The following is a 23,390-nucleotide window of genomic DNA, read 5'->3' on the forward strand; positions in this document are numbered from 1 at the left end:
GAGGGAGAAGAGATAGAGAGAGAGAGAGAGAGAGAGAGAGAGAGAGAGAGAGAGAGAGAGAGAGAGAGAGAGAGAGAGAGAGAGAGAGAGAGAGAGAGAGAGAGAGAGAAGGAAAACCGAGGGCAGAACCACTGGGACCTGACCTAGGCATCCGCCCAACTTATTCGCGATGCTTTAATAATACAATTCCCAGTGTGCATAGTGTACCGCTATGACTAATATAAAGATCACTTTGAAAAGATTCTACACTGCCTTGGGCGAACTATTCCTCGCTTCCATAGCTTTCGACTCTTGCACTTTCTCTCTCTCTCTCTTTCTTTTTTTCTTTCTCTTTCTCTCTCTCTCTTTTTCTGTCCGTCTCTCTATCTCTCTCTTTTCTTCTTTCTTTCGTTCTTTCTTTCTTCATTTCTCTCTTTCTTCCTTTTTCTTTCTCTCTCTCTCTCTCTTTACATATGTCCCCTTGTATTTTAAGAACAAAGGACAAAGGATGTTTGTGAACGAACGTGATAAGTCGATTAATTAATTTAATCGAACGTGATTTACGATTTCTCTACGCGCGTTAACGGCTACGCGAATTAGAAATAGCGAATTCTATGTTCCGAAGAGGATAACGAAATTTTCTTCGGTACCTCAACGTGTTAATCTATTTATATAGAAAGGGTGAGAGTAATAATAATCAATAATCGTAACCGTACGTGTAATTAATTCGACGAGAGATAATTTTGTTATTCGATTGACGATTTCAAGTAAGATTTATCGGAACAATCTATCGAAAGATTCGTTTTGAATTTTGTAAGTGCGTGTATGAACAGAAGTAGAACAAAAAGAAAAAAGAAAAAGAAATGGAATATTCTTTTAAATCGATATTCATTCGGACGAGATGTTATTAAAGCGACGTGTAAATCTGTTTTAAGTCTATTCGAATTTAAAGGTAACGTGCATGAATGCGAGCACTTTCGTTTCGAAAGTATGATCGATTTTTCTATGCGATATTTTCTTTCTTCTTCTTCTTTTTTTCTTTCCTTTTCTTTTCTTTTTTCTTTTTTTTTTCGTTTACGTTTTAGAGAAGCATGACGCGTTTGTTGATGTGTCCTTTTTCTTTCTCGTATCGTGTACCAATGCGCTCGCATAAATACATTTGTATTTTTTTCTCCGTTTGTTTATATCTTCCCATTAACGCTATTCAAGGGACAATGCGAGTCGATTAAATTGCTTTTGCTCGCGAGATAAATAAAAAGGAATGGCGATAAAGGATAGTGAAAAAATTCGATAAACGTGACGAGAATTAAATATGCAATATGCTTGACGAAATAAAACCTGGTATTATTATACGAAACAACGCGAACGTTCGTTCTACGTACATATATATATATATATATATATATATATATATATATATATATATGTGTGTATATATTTCTGCACGTATCTAGCGTTATGATTTCAACGAAATTGAATCAGTTTCGAAATATTTTCCCTATTTCGAAATAGTTCTCATTGATTATGATATTCTCATTATTTTTATATAAGATTACTTCGCGTCTTTCGACTGGTTATTTCTTTTAATTGGACTCTTTTTCTTTCTTTCTTTCTTTCCCTCTTTCTTTCCTCTCTCTCTCTCTCTCTTTTTTCAATTTAACGTTGTATGTATGTACGTATAAAACGTACGATCGTGAGAGAAAAACAAAGTCACCAATGTATCGAATTTAACGCACGATTAAATAATACCTAAGACAACGGATTTAACGATTATTATAATATTGAGAATGGTCTCACCTTCTTTGTTGGCGCTGCTCTTGATTTCCGTTGCCTTGGGTGGAGCCGATGGTTTTGGGATTTCTAAGAGAAAAGAAATAGAAAAAAGAGAAACAAGACTAATCATTATCGTTCGTTAAAATATCTCTTACGATTTAATTAATATTTTAGAGATAAAATATATTACACTTGGAACGTGTCAAGCAATATTTAGATCTAAAGAAATAGGTACATATATAGCGAAAACAAAAATTAATAAAATTTTTTCGTTTATGTTATATAAAAAAAAAGAAAAGAAAAGCAACAAAGAATTCGTCATCTTTTGAAATAATAATAATAGTAAAACGACTTACCATAGAGCCTTATAGAACCTTCTGTTTCGCCCAACGAATTTTTACTGATGCATCGATAGTTTCCAAAATCACCAGCTTGAAGATTCCTTATGTGCAATTTCATATGAGCCCTGTAGCTATTCTCCATTATGGTAGTCGTGTATTTCTCATTCGAGAGTATCATTTCATCCCCTAGGAACCAATAGCTCATTGCACGAGGATAGGCCTCGGTGTGACAATCGATCGTCACATTGGTACCAGCTGGTGCTCCGACCAATTGATTTGGTACAAAGATCATTGGCGAGACTATTATACATAAAAAGAGAAAGAGAAAAAAAAACAACCCTTGTTAAGACGAGATATTTAAAACATATAAAATTAACCTAAGTATATTAATTCAAGTAGAATTATATATAATTTTAGAATTATAAGTTTTAGAATTAAGTAGTAATTGTATATAGTTTAAGTAAAATTAATTTCAGTCGATTAGGTTGAGTATATCGTGAAATTAAGTTAATTATATCAAGATTATCACGATCGATAACGGTGACTTATTAGTAGTTCTTTCTCTTTCCTTATATCTCTCTAATTTTTCTTTTCTTTTTGTAGTCTCTTTTTTCATTTTTTTATTTATGTTCTTTTTTACCAGCTGTAAAGCCAACATTTTGTCTTTCTTTATCTTTTCTTTTTTTTTTTATTTCATTTTATTTTATTTTATTTTATTTTATTTTATATTTTTTCACCAGTCGTAAAGCTAACATTAAGTCGTGTAGATGTAGATGTATAAGAACACACTAGGTTTGCACTTTCCAGGATGACTTTCGGTGCGAGATAGTCTACAGTGGGAAACGAGTTGGAAACAAAGTCAATTATCGTTTGCTCGAGACTCGGATTGCGAACATGCTCGAGTTAAAGTCGAACGATACGATGTCCCAAGGATTGTTGTGTTTCTTCTTCTTTCTCTTTCTTGCTTTAACGTTGCTTCTTATACCATTCGTGTGATGGAAAAAGTCCGAAGGCGGTTGACCTTTTGTATTTTGTAAAACGATATTCAACGACGATTTCTTTGGATATTTTCTTCCTCTTCTTTCTCGTTTGTTTTTAGAGACATTGGACTTTGGAAAATGCTTCTGGAAGGTCCAAGAGGGTTTTCTTTGACGTATCATTGTAATAAAGGAACTGCCATTTTCATAATTGTATCTTGAATTGTTCAAAGAATAGAACGAAAGTGTCGTTTCATTTTCTTTCGAAATATCAACTCTATTAAGCGTTTTAAAACGTTAAACAAATTTATATTAGTATTTGTTACATCTTAAGATCGCTACGTATTTCATATAAAAAACAAAAAAAGAGAATTATATTATAATCAGAGAGCAATGATTTATGAATACCTCGTATATCAGAGAATTTTTATTTCTAATATTATTAACAAAAAAAAAGCGAACTGATATAATACGTAGCGATACAATATTTGATAATATCGTTTAAAGATTAATACGTTAAACTAACTTTGCAAGATAAAACGAAATATTTCGATCGATTCTTTTTAATTTATCATGAAAATAAGACACTACAATATATTTACAACTCATGTGAACGTGAATATTAAATGAATTTTATTGAAATCAATGATCGAGATAAGTCAACGATAAGAAATAAATAAATAAAAGGACGGTATCTCGTCGCGTGCTCCTTTCATCGACCTTGTGAGATAAGAAAACCAAAACAAAGAAAGAAAACAAAGAAATCAAAGTTCTTCAGGATATACGTAATTTGCGATATAATTCGTTTGTTCCTTCACGTACTTCCACTTACGTCTTTTTCGTCGTTACATTCGTTTTCTCTTCGTTAGAGGATAAATTTAAAGCTTTAGTAGAGAATGGAGAACGTTTTCCCTTGGTGGAACAGTAGTAAGGAATAGAAGTAGCCTTAGTCTTAGATTAATTTAGGTCTAACTAACGACTCGTTGGAAACTCTGTCGAGAGTACATGAAGAAGAAGTGGCTAGAGAGGTTGAAACAACGAATGGAGACAACGGCGTGAAAAGGTGTGTTGGTAACGTTGAGAAGTGGCTATTAGTAGTGGACTAAGGAGAAAGAGGAGGGACTCGATGTGTTCTCTTGGAAAATCGAGGAGAAGTATGCGTTAATTAGGGGTCAGCACCAGCAATTTGCGGATTTGTGGGAAGCCTGAGCGCATACTATAGTACTATAGGTGGTATCCACCAAGTGCCTGATATAGAGGACCCAATGGAGATGGTTTGATACACTTTATGTATACGATGTAACTCATCCGCCATACGTGTTCATTCGTTTCCCTCGTTAAATCGTTTATTCCGATAAATTTGTTACTTTTGGTTATTCGCGATCTAAAAGAGAAATGATTCTACGAGATAACGATATTATAACATCGATACAACGAAAGATTTTATGACAAGTTCGATAGTAATTTAATTGTTCTTACGAAATAATAGAATCGTTGTTTTTCAATTATTGATCGTTTATCTATATACGATGGTTTAGACGTTTCTTACGATTTATTTTTATGACGGTACAATCTCGTTTTGGATATTTTATTGGACAAAAAATATATATATATATATGTATGTATAAAGATAAGAAATCGTTCTTTTGTCTAATGGAAATAAGCTATAATAGACGTACATAGTAGGCCTTATCTATTTTCCGTGTTTTCTGAAAATAAGCTTATTAGTAATACGAAGAGGAATACGAATTCGAGTTACTTCGTTTGTTTTATGAAAAGCGTACAGACACAGTACGTTCAGAGCGAGGGATTTCTCTCTACTGTGAACGACGTCAGTGTTTATTTTTAATTAAGTAGATTAACTGGACGAGTGCACCGTTCAACGTACGAGAGTCGACCAAGAATGTAAAGAAGAGTTTCCTATAGAGTCTTCGTTCAAAGGTCGTCATTATTTTGTTGCCATTGTATAAAGGTCGTTTCAACTCTCGTCTTACCGAAGGACATTATCGTAGGTATTATTTTGAAACAGTTTCGGAGAATTTTATTCGTCATCGTCAAGAACGAGTCCTATTATAACAACAAAGAGAGATAAATACAGCGTCTCCTTTGTATGTAAACATAACATAACATTGTTAAGACTTTCGACACGAACTCAAACCTCTTACAGTCGTTTCCTTCCTCTCTCCAGTGTAGTTTCAAAGTAAAGTATTGTTTCTTCTGGTCCTTTAAATAAAATATATTTCGTCCCATCTAAATATTCTACGAATGGAGTCGGCCTTCTCTCGCCTACCATCTTTTCTTACTTTAACAGAGAAGAAAGAGCAAGAAAAAGACAAGAAGTACATACCAATGTATACTGTCCATTTTTGTGCGCGTATACGTATACCCGACGTTGGCTCATATATACACATATACGTCTTTTTCTCTTTCTCTCTATATATATGCGTGTCTATACATACATGTGTGCGCGTGTGTAGTGTATATGTGTAAAGATACACGACCACAAAGCGAGTGCAAGCATAGGAAGTGACATGAACGAATGGAACGCATAAAAGGGAAAAATGAGCAGGAGCAGAGGGACGCTTGTGCGAGGATCTCCGTATTTCCCTCGGGCTTTTCCAACGTCACCGTCATCCCCTCTCTTTTCACGATTCACCATCACCACCACCACCACCACCACCATCACCATCTATACCATCACCAACCTTTCTTACAATATACAGCCTACAAGGAGAATCTACTTGCCGTCTTTTCCTGATCCTTCTTTGTATTCATAATTCGTCGAATGGAATTTAAACAATGCGTAAGTAAGTACGTATTATATATATATTATTTGACGTTTTATTCGATTTATTTTTAATGGTGATTGGAAATTAATTCTTTTCGTTGATATTATTAGGAATAGATTGTTTCGTGAGTTTCATAGTTATTTACGTGCTTATCTTTCTCGTGCGTTAAACTTTTACGTACGTATGATTATTTCTTTGTTGTATCTTTCTATTTATTTCTTGCGCTGATCGGAAATTAATTATATATATATTTTTTTTAATATTAGAAGAGATAGTTTGCGTGACAAAGTTCGATAATAATCGAGATAGACTCGTTTTTTGAAAGATTAACTTTATGTATATGATACCACAATTTTAGACGTTTCTTTCGATTAACTCTTACGTGTTTCGAAAATTAATTCTTTTCTTGATATTATTACAATTAGTTTGTACGAATAATTCGATAATAATTTAATCATTTTTGTAAAAGGTACGGTCGTTATTTCGACGATGAATCTTTCACGTATTTACGATAGTTTTTGTTATATCATTCGATTAATTTTTATGAGTTTCAGAAACTAATTCTCTTCTTTTTTTATTATAGAGAAACAGTTCGTATAATAAGTTGTATAGTAATACAGTTATTCTCGTTTCTCAACGATGAATCTTTTTCGAATAATCGTATTCTTCTTTCCATCATTTTCTTTTACATCCTATCAACTCCAAGAAAAGTTTAAGAATCAACAGGTTCACGATCTTTCCTATCGTATCTCACGTCAAGCATTCACATTCGATGCATTCCTTTTCATTGTCTGCCACTCGAGATCTTTTCCTTATTTTTCCACTCTTTTCCCTTAATGCTCAGACCTTTTAGTTTGTCTCTCCTTGTGTCTGTGTGCGTGTGATAACCAAGAAAAGAAACTTCTTTCGATCAAGTTTTTCTATTGAATTGCACCGACGTTTGTTGCAGCATCATTGCTTCTCTTCAGAGAGATATCAGAAGTAGGTTGATATCGAATAGTGTAAAAGAAAGAAAAAAAAAAATTAATAAATAAAGCGATAACTATAGGTCGAATACAATTGTGCTCGTTTAAATTATTTTTAAATTCTTACATCGAATTATTGGAAATAATACTCTGATCGATAACTCTAATATCCGAGATTGATAATGATTTGATTAATTGAATATGATTATAATAGAAGTCAACCGATCGATGAGATAATTTCTTGATTGGATTTTAATTATAAATCGTTTGAGAAGATCGCATATATTGAATTGGATTGTTTCAAAATTTATTTTCATCGATGGTACACGAATTTTTATAGTAAATTTTTTACTATTGATTGATTCCGATTGGAATCATTTTTTTTTTCAAATTATTGGTATATTTAAAATTATGTTTTTTCAATGAATTATCAGCGACTTACATTCGACATCAACGGTGATCCTTTTGCTAACTGTTGGTGGAACGCCATTGGTTGCGATACATAGATATGCTCCCATTTCATTACGTGTAATCTTCGTCAAATTTAATTGTTCGCCATCGTACTTGGATACTAAAATCAAATACAGATATTCATTTGAATCGTTTGAATGCATAATTATCGAGTATATGATGGAGTATGTAAATATAGATCGTTATAAAGATGCAGAATAAAAATATGATTGTACAATTAAACAAGTTATTAGTAGAAACAATAAAAAAATATGAATGAAATAATTTATGATATTAGTAGATTGTCTTTGATTATTGTAAACTATATTAGTTATTTACTATGTATATATTATTAATTATTTGTAATATATTATAATATGTTAATATATATAATGATTTATATTAGTATACTTTCTCTCTTTCTCTCTCTCTCTCTGTCTTTCTATCTATTTTTATAATGTAGTAAAATGTAGTATACATTACAAATAATATATATATATATATATATATATATATATATATATATATATATATAAAACACTTTAATATTCCAACATCATTTATTGTCCAACTCAATTTTTATTATTGAAAAAGTACGAAATAACAATATAATTATAAAACTATATAAAAACTATATATATATATATAAAAACACATTACTTTCCATAATAATAATACAAAATATTTCACCACAAACTTTAACAATTAATCGACTTTGACTTGACTAATATTTATCATATCATTTGACCATCAATTTCACGTGGTTAAAAAGCTAGATGTAATGATTTCTATGAAAGGAGTACAAAATGGTCGCGTGATCACCATTTTAGGATCATTAGTGGTGAAAGGGGTAGGAGGGACGTCAAATAAATCGGCTTCGTGCCGGTACTGCATCAAGGGACGATTTACGAGGAAACTTTCTCTACCTTCTTACGATCTTGAGGAAGCAAAGTAACAATGAGAGAAAAAGAGAGGAGGAGAGAAAGAGAGTGTGAGAGAGACAGAGAGATAAGTAGAACACACTCGTTAGAGTGGCGAGTAGCAATAGGTAGCGGCAGTAGAAGCAGTTAGACGAAACTGTTTGCGGCTGCTCGTGGAATGATCGATATTGCGATAACTCGTGAAACGAAGCTTTTCATGTATATTTCTTTCCTTTCCTCTCTCTCTCTCTCTCTCTTTCTCTCTCTCTCTTTCTCTCTTTTTCTTTCTTTCTTTTTTCATATGACCTCATAAAGAGTTAATATGCGAATTACGACCCGAAACATTTGCACGAAAGTTCCAAGCGAAATTTCATTAACTCAATATATTTGAGTCTCTTTATGGATGTAGAGAAAGAGAGAGAGAGAGAGAGAGAGAAAGAAAGAAAAAACCGGAAAAGTAATAATAAAAAACTGTGTTGTATATTATATTAAAGATAGTTTGTTGGGTAATATAATTTTTCATTACACCACGGATAAAAGGCTTTATTTTTCTACTGTATGTAATCGAAGATTAAGAAGAAAAATATAAAGAAATAAAGGAGAAAAATAAGGGAATGATAGAAAAAAGAAAAAGAGGAGAATTATTTATTATAGATTTGTATCACGATTAATTTGTTACATCGCGTGAGATGAAAAAAGAGAAGTAATATTATATTTTTAAGTGATCGTTTCGAGAATTGATTTTTTATAAGAAATAATCAATTTATCGTCTACTCACGTCAATGCCATTACCTAATCCCGGCTTTGGTTGTTGTGTCACAGTAATTAAACGTTTGATATAATAAGCTTGTCACAAAGGATTTTTCGTTGATCGGGAACGACCGATTGATCCTTAGAATTAATTGCAGTAATAAAGCATAATCAATGTAGCACCGATCCGATATTCAATTAAATTGTCATTGATAACGAGTTAAACGATTGATTATTATTATTAATAAATTCGAAGGAAATCATGAAATATTATATACGTTTTATTAGCATTAACGATTGGTTTAACTTTTTTTAATTATTTATTATTTATATATTTCTTTTTAACATATATTATTTATATGTATATTTCTTCTTTTGGTGCATAGGTATATTCTAATCAATGTTCATTTATTTCGAATGCAAAAAGCTAACAAAAAAAAAGAAAAGAAAAGAAAAGATATGTTAAAACGTTATACAAGAAGCAAAGATATTTTGTAATAGATGTAATGGTTGAACGTCGATGTCGATCGGGATAAGAAAATGCAAAAGGAGAGAAAGAGGGTTGGAGAGAAAGATGGGGGGTGTAGTAAAGGGGGTAGTTGTGAGTGTACAACACACGTGTCTCTGTAGTTTACTAGAGTAATATCGAGGATAAAATATTGGTAACGAGTTTTTGATAACGACCGTATCGACTCTCGATACGAGCTCATTTCGAGATTCCCTCATCCAATATTAATGTATTCCGGTGTCCTACTCTCGTAGAGAGCGCCAAGCGTTTAAATAACGCGATTTCTCTCCGGTATGATGCAAATCGAGAAAGGTTCGATCGGTTTCGAGATCGATCACGAACAATATTTATAATCGACAAGTTCTATGAGAGAGAATTAAGAAAGGAATATTTCATCAGAGCGATCAGAAATAATCGAGATTCGTTATATCAAACCTTGAATCGAAGGAATAATAACGTTGAACGAATCCCAATCAACGAAGAAACTCTCTCTCTCTCTCTTTCTCTCTCTCGCTTTTTCATGAAAAAGAAAGGAAGGAAGGAAGAAAGAAAGAAAGAAAGAAAGAAAGTAAGAAAGAAAGGAAGGAAAAAAAAGCTAGCGAACGTCATTGAAAGAAAATTACATCGGGTGGAGCACTGTAGATCGAATGAATGTTAGTCTTGGGAATCGAAAGAAATGGAGGCAGATCAGTGGCGCTTTTAATGTTCTGTGATTCTAGAAGATTACTTCGTCATTCCGTAAAGAAAGAAGGAGATAGACAGATAGACGGACAGAGAGGGAGAGAGAGAGAGAGAGAGAGAGAGAGAGAGATCTTACTAAATCCACGTTTCTTCGATCGCTTTTCTTTCCCTCTTATCCAGAATCCCTGATTATATAAGAAAGTCCACAATCTTCGATTCTACGAGATTCACAAAATGAAAATCACGATTAAATATCAAGGATTAGTGATGTTCGTGTTAACCAGTTCGTTTATAAACGAATAATTATAATAAGCCTTTATTGTAAGTTATGATATCTCTAAATATTACAAGGAATAGAACATTTAAAGGTATAGTACGTAACTTACGGGTAAGAAACAAGAACAAACAAAGTGGTATCAAAGGTATAACATCAAGCGACATTATTTTTGAGAAAACTATTAATCCTAGGTGTTTTAGAGGGAAGGTTGATTTCCATAGAGGGTGCGAGAGAAAGATAGATAGATAGAGAGATAGAGAGAGAGAGAGAGAGAGAGAGAGAGAGAGAGAGAGAGAAAGAGAGAGAAGCTGAGCTTTAAATAATATTACGAACTAACGTGGAGAAATACGTATGGGTCTATGTATACGCGTATCTGCCGAAAACTTGGAGGTATAGCAGAGATATGACTGTATGAGTGTGTGTTAGAGAGAGAAAGAGAGACAGAGAGAGAGAGACAGAGACAGAACAGAGACAGAGAGAGAGAGAGAGAGAAAGACAGAGAGGGTCAGGGTACTCCGTCATGAATTTGTATGAAGCTTTAGAGGGGCTCAGATGCCCCAGAGCGCGGCTTTGCAGATGTTTCAACAGAAATTCCAGCCTTTTACGATCCTGTGGCTTGCTGGAAAGCACGACGAAAGGGAGGAAAGGAGGTGGGACAAAGGACGAGGAAAGAGAGAGACATAGATAGACATAGACATAGAGAGAGAGAGAGAAAGAGAGATAGAGATATGAAAGACTGAAACGAACGAAGCATACAGAGATGGTGAATGGTGATGAGACAACGTGTAACAAAATAGTTAGACAGCTGAATTTCGCGAATGCTATAACCTTACTTATGATCCGACCATATGCTAATGCGATCTCATTGATGCAAAACAGAATTGTTCGTTTTATGCGTTGGAATGAGATCTCAATCAGAGAGAGAGAGAGAGAGAGAGAGAGAGAGAGAGAGAGAGAGAGAGAGAGAGAGAGAGAGAGAGAGAGAGAGATAGAATAAGATAAAGATGAAATTGTTTAACGAAAAGCTTCTTGTATGTATGAAATGTTTGAAGTCATGAGTTCTGAATAAACTCTCAAATATTAAATTATTCGACAGAAAAAGAGATAGAGAAAAAGAGAATTGGAGAGAGATATGTATCGTACATGTATATTATACGATATAAAAAAGGAAAAAAAAATTATACTGCTTTCATTGGTTAATCATCTTTGTTAGAAAATTCATACATATGTGCTAATTAGCGATCATATTGGTTTTGGGTTCACCAAGCGTTTATCGATGTTGACCGAAAAGCCATACTGTCTCGAAACCAATTTCATGTTACGAACGATGGTCAACATGTTAGACAAGTACTTAATTGGACGTAAAGTTGCACGAATTACGTCAACGTTATATGTATATTCGTTATCGAGTTATATTTATTATATAAATTGCCAAGAACGGTGAAAATTGCGGTTTTAAATTTGAGCATATGTATGGTGCATATATATATATATATATATATATATATATATATATATATATATGTATATGTATTTATGTACATACTTAGCTACGTAGATATATGCGCTTATTACATCAAGATTATGTATATATTATCTGTAATTGAAATGTAATTTTGAAAACTTTATTCAATATGAAAACAATTCATACTGTGCTAATTGATTCGTTCGTATGTTTCTTTCTTTTTTCTTTCATTCTGTTTTTCTCTTTTTTCTTTCTTTTCTCCTTTTTATTTATTTATTTATTTTTTTGTTTTTTTATGATCGTTTTAAGCAAACGTTGGTAACGACCTTTATTAAATGTGAGATGAGATTTTTAAACAAAATTCAGGAGGACAATTCTAAAAAAGTGCAAGAGAAAAAGGGAGAGAGAGAGAGAGAGAGAGAGAGAGAAGAGAGAGAGAGGGGACAATCGACTGTACATTTAAAGGTTGTAATTAGCTATAACACGAAATTCAAGCAACACCAACGTGCTACCGTTCGGTTATGTGACTTATTAAGCCTTGACGTCTCTCTCATTAACGACGTTACCAGCGTCCTAGTTTTCTGGTTTACTAATTAAGCAATGTAAAAAAAGAAAAACGAAAAAGAGAGAAAAGAAAAGAAAAAAAGAGAAAAAAGTTATGGCCGACGCAACCTGATTAGATTTCTTTCACGTTGTTACTTCTTCACATTGGGGCAGATAGACCGGCTCGTTCGCAAGTTACGTCGTCAAAACGACCGTATGAAACGTAACGATCCGGTACGTTTGAAACTCGAAACGGAATACGCGAAAATGCAAACGAACCATCACTGGCAATCGGCCGTTTCAAAAGTGGTTGATACCGAATTTCCCATCTTCACGTTTCTCGTTCCGACGCGTATTTGATTTGACTGGATATTTGAATGTTAAAAAAAAAAGAAAAGCAAAAAAAATAAAATAAAATAGAATAAAAATAAAAAAAAATGTAAAAAAAAAAATAAAAGAAGAAAGATATAGACAGCCACGTATCGAAAATTCGATAAAAATTCGATTCCTGCGTTATAGTCCGTTGGGTTACACGGTTATTTTCGATTATAAACTTTTATTAGTTTTTCTTATCGATAATAATCAAGAATTAAATGTATATTACATTTTAATTAATCTATATATACTAAATGTATGTTATATTTTAATTAATTTCTTTTTAAAATCTTATTTCTCACTTTTGTCGAATCATAGTTTAATTTTTTTTTTAATATTTAGAATATCACGACGTTTAATATTCGTATTTGGATTTATGTCATAATGTCTTTGTAAATATGATCAATATTTTTGTTAATATTATTGCTAAGTTTATCAGCGAGATCGCATTTACATACATTGGTTAGTTTCATAGTATAATAATATTAGGAGTTTCTCTCAAGAGAGAGAGAGAAAGGGAGAAAGAGAGAAAGAGAAAGAGAGAGAGAGAGAGAGAGAGAGAGAGAGAACGTGAATGAAAACGAGAATCTTAGAGAGAGAGAGAGAGAGAGGTAGAACAGTATTAGTCAGGATCAAGTTATTGGACTTCGGTTTTCTCTACTTTCAAACGGCATCAGGTACTACGAGGATAAGTTTTAACGAGCGGATGTAAGTTCAACGTCGATAATCTAATGCAAGCTCGTTTTGATCTAACGATCTTCCATATCCTACGATCGAAGCTCATGATCGTTACGCATCGTTCATGGTATTTCCAAGTCGACAAAAGCAGAATGAATGAGTGAATGAATGAGTGACAGAGAGATAGAGAGAGAGAGAGAGAAATAGATAGATCGAGTCGATATACATACTTTGTTCAGCTTGTAGCGTATTGCAAGTTTCATTTCATCGTATACAAATGAATCTCAACGTAGACATAGATAGATAGATAAAGAGAGAGAGAGAGAGAGAGAGAGAGAGAGAGAGAGAGAGAGAGAGAGAGAGAAAGAGAAAGAAAATGTCATGGTTAACGGGATTGTTAGGCTCCGACTCGATTCGAATTCCTCGAGAATTACGAGCAACAAGATTCTCGTATCGAGTAAAGGAAATTTGCAAAGCATCGATGATCGTTAACGCGTTGTCTAGGATACGTCACAGTCTACGTACGAACTTCATTTACGACGATAGTTACGTGCGAGCTATCAGAAATCTTGACTTTTATCTTTCCTTATAAATATTATCGTTGAGAGATCTTTAGGTTTCTAGTAGATGTATTTAACACGTTTCAAATGGTTTTTCCACCACACTTCGTTCAGGTCATTTGGCTTTTTATAATTTAGAATTTATTAAATATTCTAGGTTGTATCCTCGATGGTACACGTGGCCTGAATAGAAAGTTTAATGTGTACCATCGATGGTACACATGGCGTGGGACGTGTTAACGAAACTGTTGAAATATTTTATAATATCGTTTCTATATAGTCATTTATTTTTTAAACGAAAGAGAAAGATGAGATCGTTTTAAAACCTTTTCTTCCTGTTTTAAATTAATCTTTATGTATATATATGTATGTGTAGTAGTAATCAACTAGACCAATAGTTTCATATTGTGCTCATATATATATATATATATATATATATATATATATATATATTTTAATTAAAGGCTACATGTTTTTTTCGTTAGTGAAAAAAATACGTTTCGAATATTAGTTAACAAAAAATTATATATCACAGATATTGCTTCGATATGGTTGTATAAATAAAAATCACGATATAGATATCGATCAGTCGATTCGAGCTTCTCCCCACTTGAAATAATTCAGAACGTTGATGGCTATTTCGAAACGTTTTCGCGAACAAAAACGTTGCGCGTTTAATTGAAAGTAAAAAGAGAAGTCAACGTTATACGTGAGATAAGGGACGAAAATCGAAAAAGAAAAAAAAAAGGAGAAATTAAAAAATCAATCAAAAGAAAAAAAGGAAAAGAGAAAGGAACGAAAGAGAATCGAAAAAATTTCTTGCCACCGCTCGTTGTCAATGATTCAACATTTCTTTTCTTTTTCTTTTCTTTAATTTCCTCTTCTTTTTTTTTCTAACGAACGAAAAAAAATTATCCAAAACAACCATCACCTTTTTAATATTTTTTTTTTCAGTATTATCTTACGTCAATTATCCTTCGTTCGAGAAGTTACGTGCATATAGAAGAAAGATGCATTTCTTTAGGTTCTAAGAGATTAACTTCGTCTGGTAGAATCATTCAGTTCCTGTTTATAAGCTTTTCGAAAAATCGAAGAGAACCTTTGCTCCGTCTCTATCTCATCCTTTCGATCTCGAAACCGTAATTCAATTAATTTCATCGGATTGCTACGGCGGCTTTCTGTTGTCCCTAGCCAGGAAACGCATCTCTTGTTACATTATTCACAGAGAGTAAGGGAGAGAAAGAGAAAGAGATAGATAGATAGATAGATAGATAGAGAGCAAGAGATAGAGAGAGAGAGAGAGAGAGAGAGAGAGAGAGAGAGAAGAGTATACTGGTGCCGTACCTACTCGGTGTGCGCGCGAGCTTCGAATTCCATGGACGATCGAATCTAGCCAAGGTAATCTGCCAGATGGACGATTTCTGCAGGATTGCACGCGACCTCCGACTTGAAATAATCTAACGGTACTAGTTCGAGCGAATTAAGAACATTCTACGAAATAGAATACTAAGATTTTCACGGCGAACGTGAATTCTTTTCGTTGATTAATTTAGGCATAGAAAGAAGTAAGAGAGAAAATGAAAGAGAGAGAAAGAGAGAGAGAGAGAGAGAGAAAAAGAGAAAGAAAAATACGGAGAGAGTTTAATAGACGAAGATGTAAATTAAAACAAAATGAAATGTATGTAATCTAAGATGATTAGGTAGATTAAAAATATATGAATGGATACATATTCATCGAAACGAATTTTTGATATATTATTTCGATTGAGAGGACGTATAGAAAGGATTACACGTAAATATGTACATTTTTATTCCGATTAATTTTGATATCTACAAGAAATAAATAAAATAGTTAAAGATAAATTTAGAAAAGAAAATATAGATGGATATTGATGATAGAGAATGTATGAAGTAGAAAGAGAAAGAGAAACAGTACCAAGAAATAAGAAAGGCATTGATAGATAATTTATCGTATCAATTTTAGATTTGTAGGATTATTACGATACATAGAGGAGAATAATAATTATATATAAAATGATTATAAATAAATAGATCAAAGATAATTCGATTTAGTGTTACTATAAAGACATATACGTATATATATATGCATACGTACATACATACATATATATATATGTGTATATATACACTATATTATATGAAGTCTAAAATAGATATACATATATCTACATACATATATCTATAGATATAGATAGATATATAGGAGAATAGAGGTTGGTTCCTCAGCGATATCAAGAGGAACGTTTTGGTCTGTGGAACTGAACCACAAGTGCTTCCTGACCCTAACCTCGTGGTTAGTTCTGTAGATAGCTCACTAGCTAATGTCACTGTGTGGACATCACATCTCGAATACGTCGACACTATCCTTGATTCCTTGGAGAACCTCTCTCTTACACAAACACATACAAATACCCGTACACGTACATACACACACATACGTATTGTCTTTCTCTCTCTCTGTTTCTCTCTTTCTCTATCTAATCTATAGAATGAGAGAAAATTAAGTGAATTAGCTTGGTACTTCGATTGACTTTGAAATTACATAGAAGGTTAACCGCATAAGATAGTTCTCGTACGATCGAATAATTTTCATAATCATTATCTTTGAAGTATTTTCTCTCTTTTAGATTTTCTTTCTTTATTTCTTTCTTTCTTTCTTTCTTTTTTACTTTTGGTTACATTGGCACTGTCGAAAGTTCTATATCGTGGCATATACCTACTGACGAAGCCGAGGGCCACGAGAGTTGATTAATCTCTACAATATTTAAGGAGCATACCAAGCAAAAAACCTCCCGGGTCGAGCTTTACGTAGATAGCTACCCTGGCATAAATCCCTCCGGTTAATCCCCTGTTTGCATCAGCCCGACCTACTGTCTCTCTCTTTCTCTCTCTCTCTCCTCTTTCTGGACCTACCCATTTTCTTCTACTTTTCACTCTCTCTTTCTACTTACTAAAGAAATAATGAAAGAAGAAGAGAGAGAGAGAGAGAGAGAGAGAAGGAATGAGAGAGAAAGAGAGAAAGAGAAGGAATGAGAGAGAGAGAGAGAGAGAGAGAGAGAGAGAGAGAGAGAGAGAGAGAGAGAGAGAGAGAGAGTAAAACAAGCACGTTTCAGTGAACAGTTAATTGCATTACTAATAATGAAGGAAGAAGATGAAGATAACGATAATTTATCGTACTCCTGTAGTTAACTCCTGTCATTCAGCAGAATAGAAATTAGTCGATAATATGTACACTATTTAATTCCATCGTGGTAATAATTCTCTCTCCATGCTGAATTTTTCTTTCTTATATTAACAGGAAAATATATTATTAGTACAGTATCGTTTTAATGTGCATTTAGTAAAGATTTGACCTGTACGTGTAGTGAAATATGAAACGTCGCTGTAATTACGTACGCTGTATTACGCCTCGTGTTTAATGATATCCGATCGATCGTTCATTATTTTATAACAATTAATATCTAATTTTCTTTTTCTTTTTCTTTTTTTTTTGAGAATTGAGAAGCAAAGAGATAATCTTTTTAACATTTTATTATCGGATTACTTTTAGTTGTACAGTGACGATAAAATTGACATTACCGGTTTGAATCTTCAATATATTATTCAATAAATATTTATATAAACGTTTTTCCAATAATGATTATTGTGGAAAATAAGATACCGAACATGTTAAATGAAATTTTCTCGACTTCTTAGCGTCTTTAAAATCGTTCGTACGTTCGTTTCTTCGTTCGTTCGTTCGTTCGTTCGTTCGTTCGTTCGTTCGTTGAAAAACAATGGCAATAGTTTTGCTTTTACTCAACTCGATTTGAAGCTTTACGCCGGTTGTTCGGTACTGTATTATAGCTAAGAGCAAGTGGAATTCTACTCGCATTTCCTCGAGACTCCATAGTTCCTTCGATTTACCGAACGAGCTGAGGCTCGTGGGATTTCGCCAGGCTTTAAAGCGAGACGTACAACGGAGCAACATCGTCCCGAGAATTACTCGCAATGTTACGCTTTGACTGCGCTACAAATACGCTCGTTTTTCTCTTTCTCTTTCTCTTTCTCTCATTGTTCTATTTCTATTTCTATTTTCTGTCTTTTTCCTTTGAAAGTGCTTTAAACTTTCAATTCTCTTGGCTGTGAGAAAGACAGAGAGAAAAAGAGAGAAAGAGAGAGAGAGAGAAAGTGAGTTAGAGAGAGAGTGAGAAAAAAATAGCGAAAGAAATGCTCGACTAAATATTTCACCTGTCCTGTTAATTTATTAACTAATATTGACTGACCTTTTTTGTGCCGATTGATGCTTATCCCTTGACCGTCTTCACGTTTCCACATTAATTTTGGAGTTGGATATCCGTCTGCTTTACACGTTAACGTGATGTTTTGATTTTCTCGTACGGCGACTGTACTCTCCGTTGATAAAGAGTCCAATATGTTTGGTGGAACTGAAGGAATACAAAAGGAATTATTTGTAAAATCGCTTTTTTTATCTTTTCTTTTTTTATTTTATTTCTTATTCTTTTGATTCTTTTTGTTTTTGTTTTCTGATTTTTTATTGATTATTATTTAAAGATTTACCAACGACTTGTAGAAATCCTACTTGACTCATCATAGGATTAGTATTCACTTGGCACATGTAGTATCCTCTGTCGTCCTGTTGTACTCCATTGATGTGTAATAGCCACGTTTTTTGATTGTCGTGCGACACGGAGAACCTTGGTATTTTGACGACAACGTGTTTGTGAATCGTCAATAGCATTTGTCTACCGACGTGGACCCAAGCGACCTTGAATAAACAAACGATTTGTACTTTAATTTTTTTTTTCTTCTTCTTTCTTTCTTTTTCACGCTATTATTTTTTTTTTCTAAGACATTACGATCTCTTGTGAATGTAAAGATTAGTTCAGTCAAGTCAGATAAGTTTCGGCTAAAATCATTGTTGCTTTCGACGATAAAATAATATTAAAGAATGGTACGTCAAAAAAAAAAAAAAACTAAAGTTAAGCGATTGACATAGTGATACAGTAATGTTTTCCATAGTAACATTAATATAGTAAAATATAGTAATATTTATCAGGATCGTTTAGTTTTTTTTTTCTTCTTTCTTTCTTTTTTTTTTTTTCAACATAGAAATATTTCAAGTGCTCGAACTTTAAGTGTAACAGCATCTACTTTATTATTACATGGAGATTAGTATTCCACACTTCATTTTAGAACGCTAGGTTCACGTGTGTTAAAATTTATGTGAAATTGTGATAGAAGGTGTTAAGGAAGATGGAAATCAGAGAGTGAACGTTGAAGAAGTTCTTTAAATAGACAGACATCAACCGACACTTCTTAACGAAGAGTTAAGAAGATGGATGATAGGAAAGGACCCTAAGCTCTTGGATCTCATAACGAAATTTCCTTTCGAAACCTCGAAAATTTCACGCAACCTCATCAGAAGCTTGAGCTTTAGTTTCCATGCACTTTTGAAAGCTTGAAACATACGTCTGTGTTCGAAGATTTTCTCTCTCTCTCTCTTTCTCTCTCTCTCTGTCTTACCCCCCATTTCTCTTTATATCTCTCTTTTTCTCTCTCTCATCCTTCCTATCTCTTCTCTCTCTCTCTGTCTCTCTCTTTCTTTCTGTCTTTCACTCTATCGTCTTACTTCTCTTCTCTTTTGCATGATGCTTCGCGAAAGAAAAACGACGACTCAACTTTACGAAAGTTGCTGCACTAGAGAGCTTAAAGTTTCTCGAGAGAGAGAGAGAGAGAGAGAGAGAGAGAGAGAGAGAGAGAGAGAGAGGATGAGATTACACTATCATCGCGAAAGTTTAACCGTTAAGGGTCTCAGCTTGTCTCCCCGAATGACGATTTTCCGCGAACGTCTTCGCTTAATCACAAAACCGTGTTTCTCTCTCTCTTTTTTTCCTTTTTATTTATTTATTATTATCTTCTTTGTTTTTCGTTTCTTTTTAAATATTAAATCGATCTAACCCGTAACACGCTTAAATTTTTTCAACTTCGAAAATTTTCAAGAAGTATTAATTACTAATTTCTATTCATGTTTCCAATTCAAAATTCAATTTTTAAATCTAAGCAAGTTTGTTCTGTGAAATTTGTTATTACATGTACATTGTCGAATAATGTGAAAGATAAAGAAAAAGATAAGATGTTTATCTAAGATGTTTAGATGTTTGTTTATTAGGCTAAAAAGAAAAAGATTAAATTAAGAAACAATATCTACTAAATACATATACATATACATATATATATATATATATATATATATATATATAGTTTTTTAAATTCAATTTCGGTGAATATATATCTAAACAATTTTATTCGAAATTTGTATAAGCTTAAAGTTTTGTATAACTTGAAAGATAGATGTTTGTATTTACCGTATGCATCTTTATTTACCTTACGTACTCAACACGTATTGTATATAACATGCATTTGTTTTACCATATACCTATCTACATATATACGTGTGTGTGTGTATGTATGCATGTAAGTACATATACGTCGGTGAGTCCGACTTTAAAGGGAAATAAATGACCTTCCGATAAAATAAAGCTTCGCGAGATGAAATAGATGTAGAGAACGATTTGGTCCAGCACCGATAGCACAGTGACGTAAGCCGATTTGTCATCGCCTCTGACAAAGCCGCACGTTCCGGATAAATCCAATACGTCCTACTAGCGAGGCGTATTAAGGAAACAGCAAATTGCAGTGTCGAGTTTATCCGAATGTTCGAGTATATCGATTGACGTTTGTCGTATCACGATAACTTTTTTCGAAAGATTGGCTTGTCCTTTTTCTTCTTATCTTTATATATACATATATATACGTATATGCTTCTTTATACGTGTGTTACATGTGTTTTACATATGTTTTTATATACGTGTATATATATAATTTTTGTTCTTTTTCTTGTTCATGTTTATGTTCTTGTTCTTGTTTTTTGAAAACACAGTTTAGTGTCATATATGAACGATTCGTCTTGAAGTCGAGCCAAAATTATGATTTACGATGTTACAGGGAAATTGCCTAGCGAAAGAACGAAATATTTCGAAAGACGATAAATCATTCTCGAAACGATCCGCGGATGCGTACCGTAAGTACGTCCGATAGTGATACGGTGCACGGGATAAAGCGATTTGTCAATGATTTTGACAAAGCTGCACGGATGGAGAGAACCGATATGACTCGGTATCTATGTTACATTTCAAGAAGGTCACACTTCATTATCGGCTTATGTAATTGTTCGTTCTAAATATATCAAGATTTTAAAGTATCTATGGTTTTCCAAATTTCGATAGGGATTATAGATTCGTTTATGTGTATTTTAATTAATACATATAACGAAGCTATTTATTATACGTTCACTTGAAAACAAAAAAGTAAGAAGAGAGAGAGAGAGAGAGAGAGAGAGAGAGAGAGAGAGAGAGAGAGAGAGAGAGAGAGAGAGAGAGAGATAGTTGGAAGACATGTTTGTACATAGTTTTGACGAAGACAGATATTATTTTATCATTTTATTAAGAATAGAAATAAAAAGAATATATATTTTGTATTCTTTTACAATAATAAGATATTCTCATATGCAATACCTTATATGTTAATTTTGCATAATGTTCATTATAAGGAGCAGACATACATATATCATATCTATTTTATATGATAATTAGTGTTAATTAACTTAGGAAAAATATATGTCACATTTTTTTCCTCGTAAAAGTATACGTTATCCCATAAGACATTAAATCAACGAAAATTTCCATACTACGAACTATACATTGATTCTCTTCGTAGAAATAATAATAATGACAATCATAACAACAACAACAACAACAACAACAACAACAACAACAACAACAACAACAATAACAACAAGAATAATAATGATCTCTTTAAATCCATTCTCGTTATCTTCGCATATTTATTCCACTTTTGACGTAAGAAACGCGAAGATCAGGTTCGCATAATCGAGTTATTACGATAGAAACAGGTAAAGATACGAATCGATGTTGAGAATAAAGGAAACAAGATGGCTTTAAGAAATTTCCATTGGTATCCTCGCGAGATACTTGAGTAAAGTCCCCGGAGGGAATGAAATTAAAGCTCAAAGCGGACCACTTCGTATTGTGGAGAATCGTGTTTGATGGGCCAGCAAGAAAGCAGGAGGATGAAAGAGAGGAACACTCGGTAGTGTGCATTTATATATACACATATATAAGTGTATGTGTGTATGCATGTACGTATGTATGAATGTGTGTGTATGCGTATGTGTATGTATATACATAGCCGTAGTATTATATTGGCCTTAAACGGTCTCAAGGAAAAGCTCCCGCCAGTTGCAAGCTCGATTGAAATCCCTGGCAGTGGTTCAAAGCCCCGGCTTTAAATGCCGTGCGACGTTAATGCAAACTGCTTTTATATTAGGCGCGAAATACCGTCGCGATGAGGGCCAAACCTTTTTTACTCTTTTACGATAAGTCGCAATTAAAAAGCATTATGATTCTAACGTGTCTATATATATATATTTATAAATGTAATCTATATATATATATACATCTGTGTAGATATACATAAATATGTATATATATGTGTGTGTGTACATGTATATTATCTGTAGATATATTTATGCTATGTTTATACGTTTGTACGTAACGTTTAAATATTCTCAAAGGAATTGATAATATTTTTTCTCGTATATATAGCTTGTATACGTATGCTGGTATGTAAATAAGTAGTATATGTAATTAAAATGGTCACGTTGCATTAAAATGGGAAAAAGAAGAGAACATGTGTACGTTTTCTTTCTGAATCGTTTCTATTATACATCGATAGTACGAGGAGTAGTATAATTTACATTGGTGTTCGAATAAAATCGTCCTGTTCGAATCGAGAACATATTATCCTCTTGTTAATTCATCGTTTTTTTCTTTTTTTTTTGTATTTTTTTCTTTATGCCTTTTTTAATTTCTTTTTTTCCTGCATTCACATATCTCGTTTCAATGTACGAACGTGTTGTAAAGAAAAACAGATGGGCTTGAAGTTGATAAGAGGAAAACAGTCGCTTGCAGTTAAGTAAAGTTTCCGCTTTGTTAATCGTCAATGTCTCTCTTTCTTTCTTTTTATTATTATTATTATTACTACTACTATTATTATTATTATTATTATTATTCTATTTTTTAATTTTTTTTTAAATTCGTAAAATCGTCAAACTATATATTGATTGATTTTTACTTTTACTTTGTATCAATCTTTTACGTCCAAGAAATGATCAGAGCCGATGAGACACCGATTTTGAGATTGGGTTGTTACTGGTAATATCGAAGTCCTGTTAGGGTTGGGAATTCTGAAGGTAA

At 33.0% G+C, this 23,390-nt stretch overlaps 2 protein-coding genes across 9 annotated transcripts in view; one reads left to right on the forward strand and one right to left on the reverse strand.

Moving 5' to 3' along the window:
- Positions 1–23,390, forward strand: part of LOC127067684 (alpha-(1,3)-fucosyltransferase C) — a 105,650-nt gene that overhangs the window by 61,715 nt on the left and 20,545 nt on the right. The window lies entirely within an intron of this gene.
- The window catches only part of LOC127067682 (lachesin), a 243,913-nt gene that overhangs the window by 41,256 nt on the left and 179,267 nt on the right, over positions 1–23,390 (reverse strand). For all 8 annotated transcript variants that reach the window (XM_051002914.1, XM_051002917.1, XM_051002913.1 and 5 more), the window contains 5 exons: positions 18,613–18,820; positions 18,318–18,479; positions 7,267–7,395; positions 2,109–2,393; positions 1,777–1,839 (listed from right to left, as the gene is read on the reverse strand). In XM_051002914.1, the coding sequence (XP_050858871.1) occupies positions 1,777–1,839; positions 2,109–2,393; positions 7,267–7,395; positions 18,318–18,479; positions 18,613–18,820 (847 nt within the window). The remainder of the gene's footprint in view (positions 1–1,776; positions 1,840–2,108; positions 2,394–7,266; positions 7,396–18,317; positions 18,480–18,612; positions 18,821–23,390) is intronic.

The sequence above is a fragment of the Vespula vulgaris genome, chromosome 11 (genome assembly GCF_905475345.1).
Source record: "Vespula vulgaris chromosome 11, iyVesVulg1.1, whole genome shotgun sequence".
Classification (NCBI taxonomy): domain Eukaryota; kingdom Metazoa; phylum Arthropoda; class Insecta; order Hymenoptera; family Vespidae; genus Vespula; species Vespula vulgaris.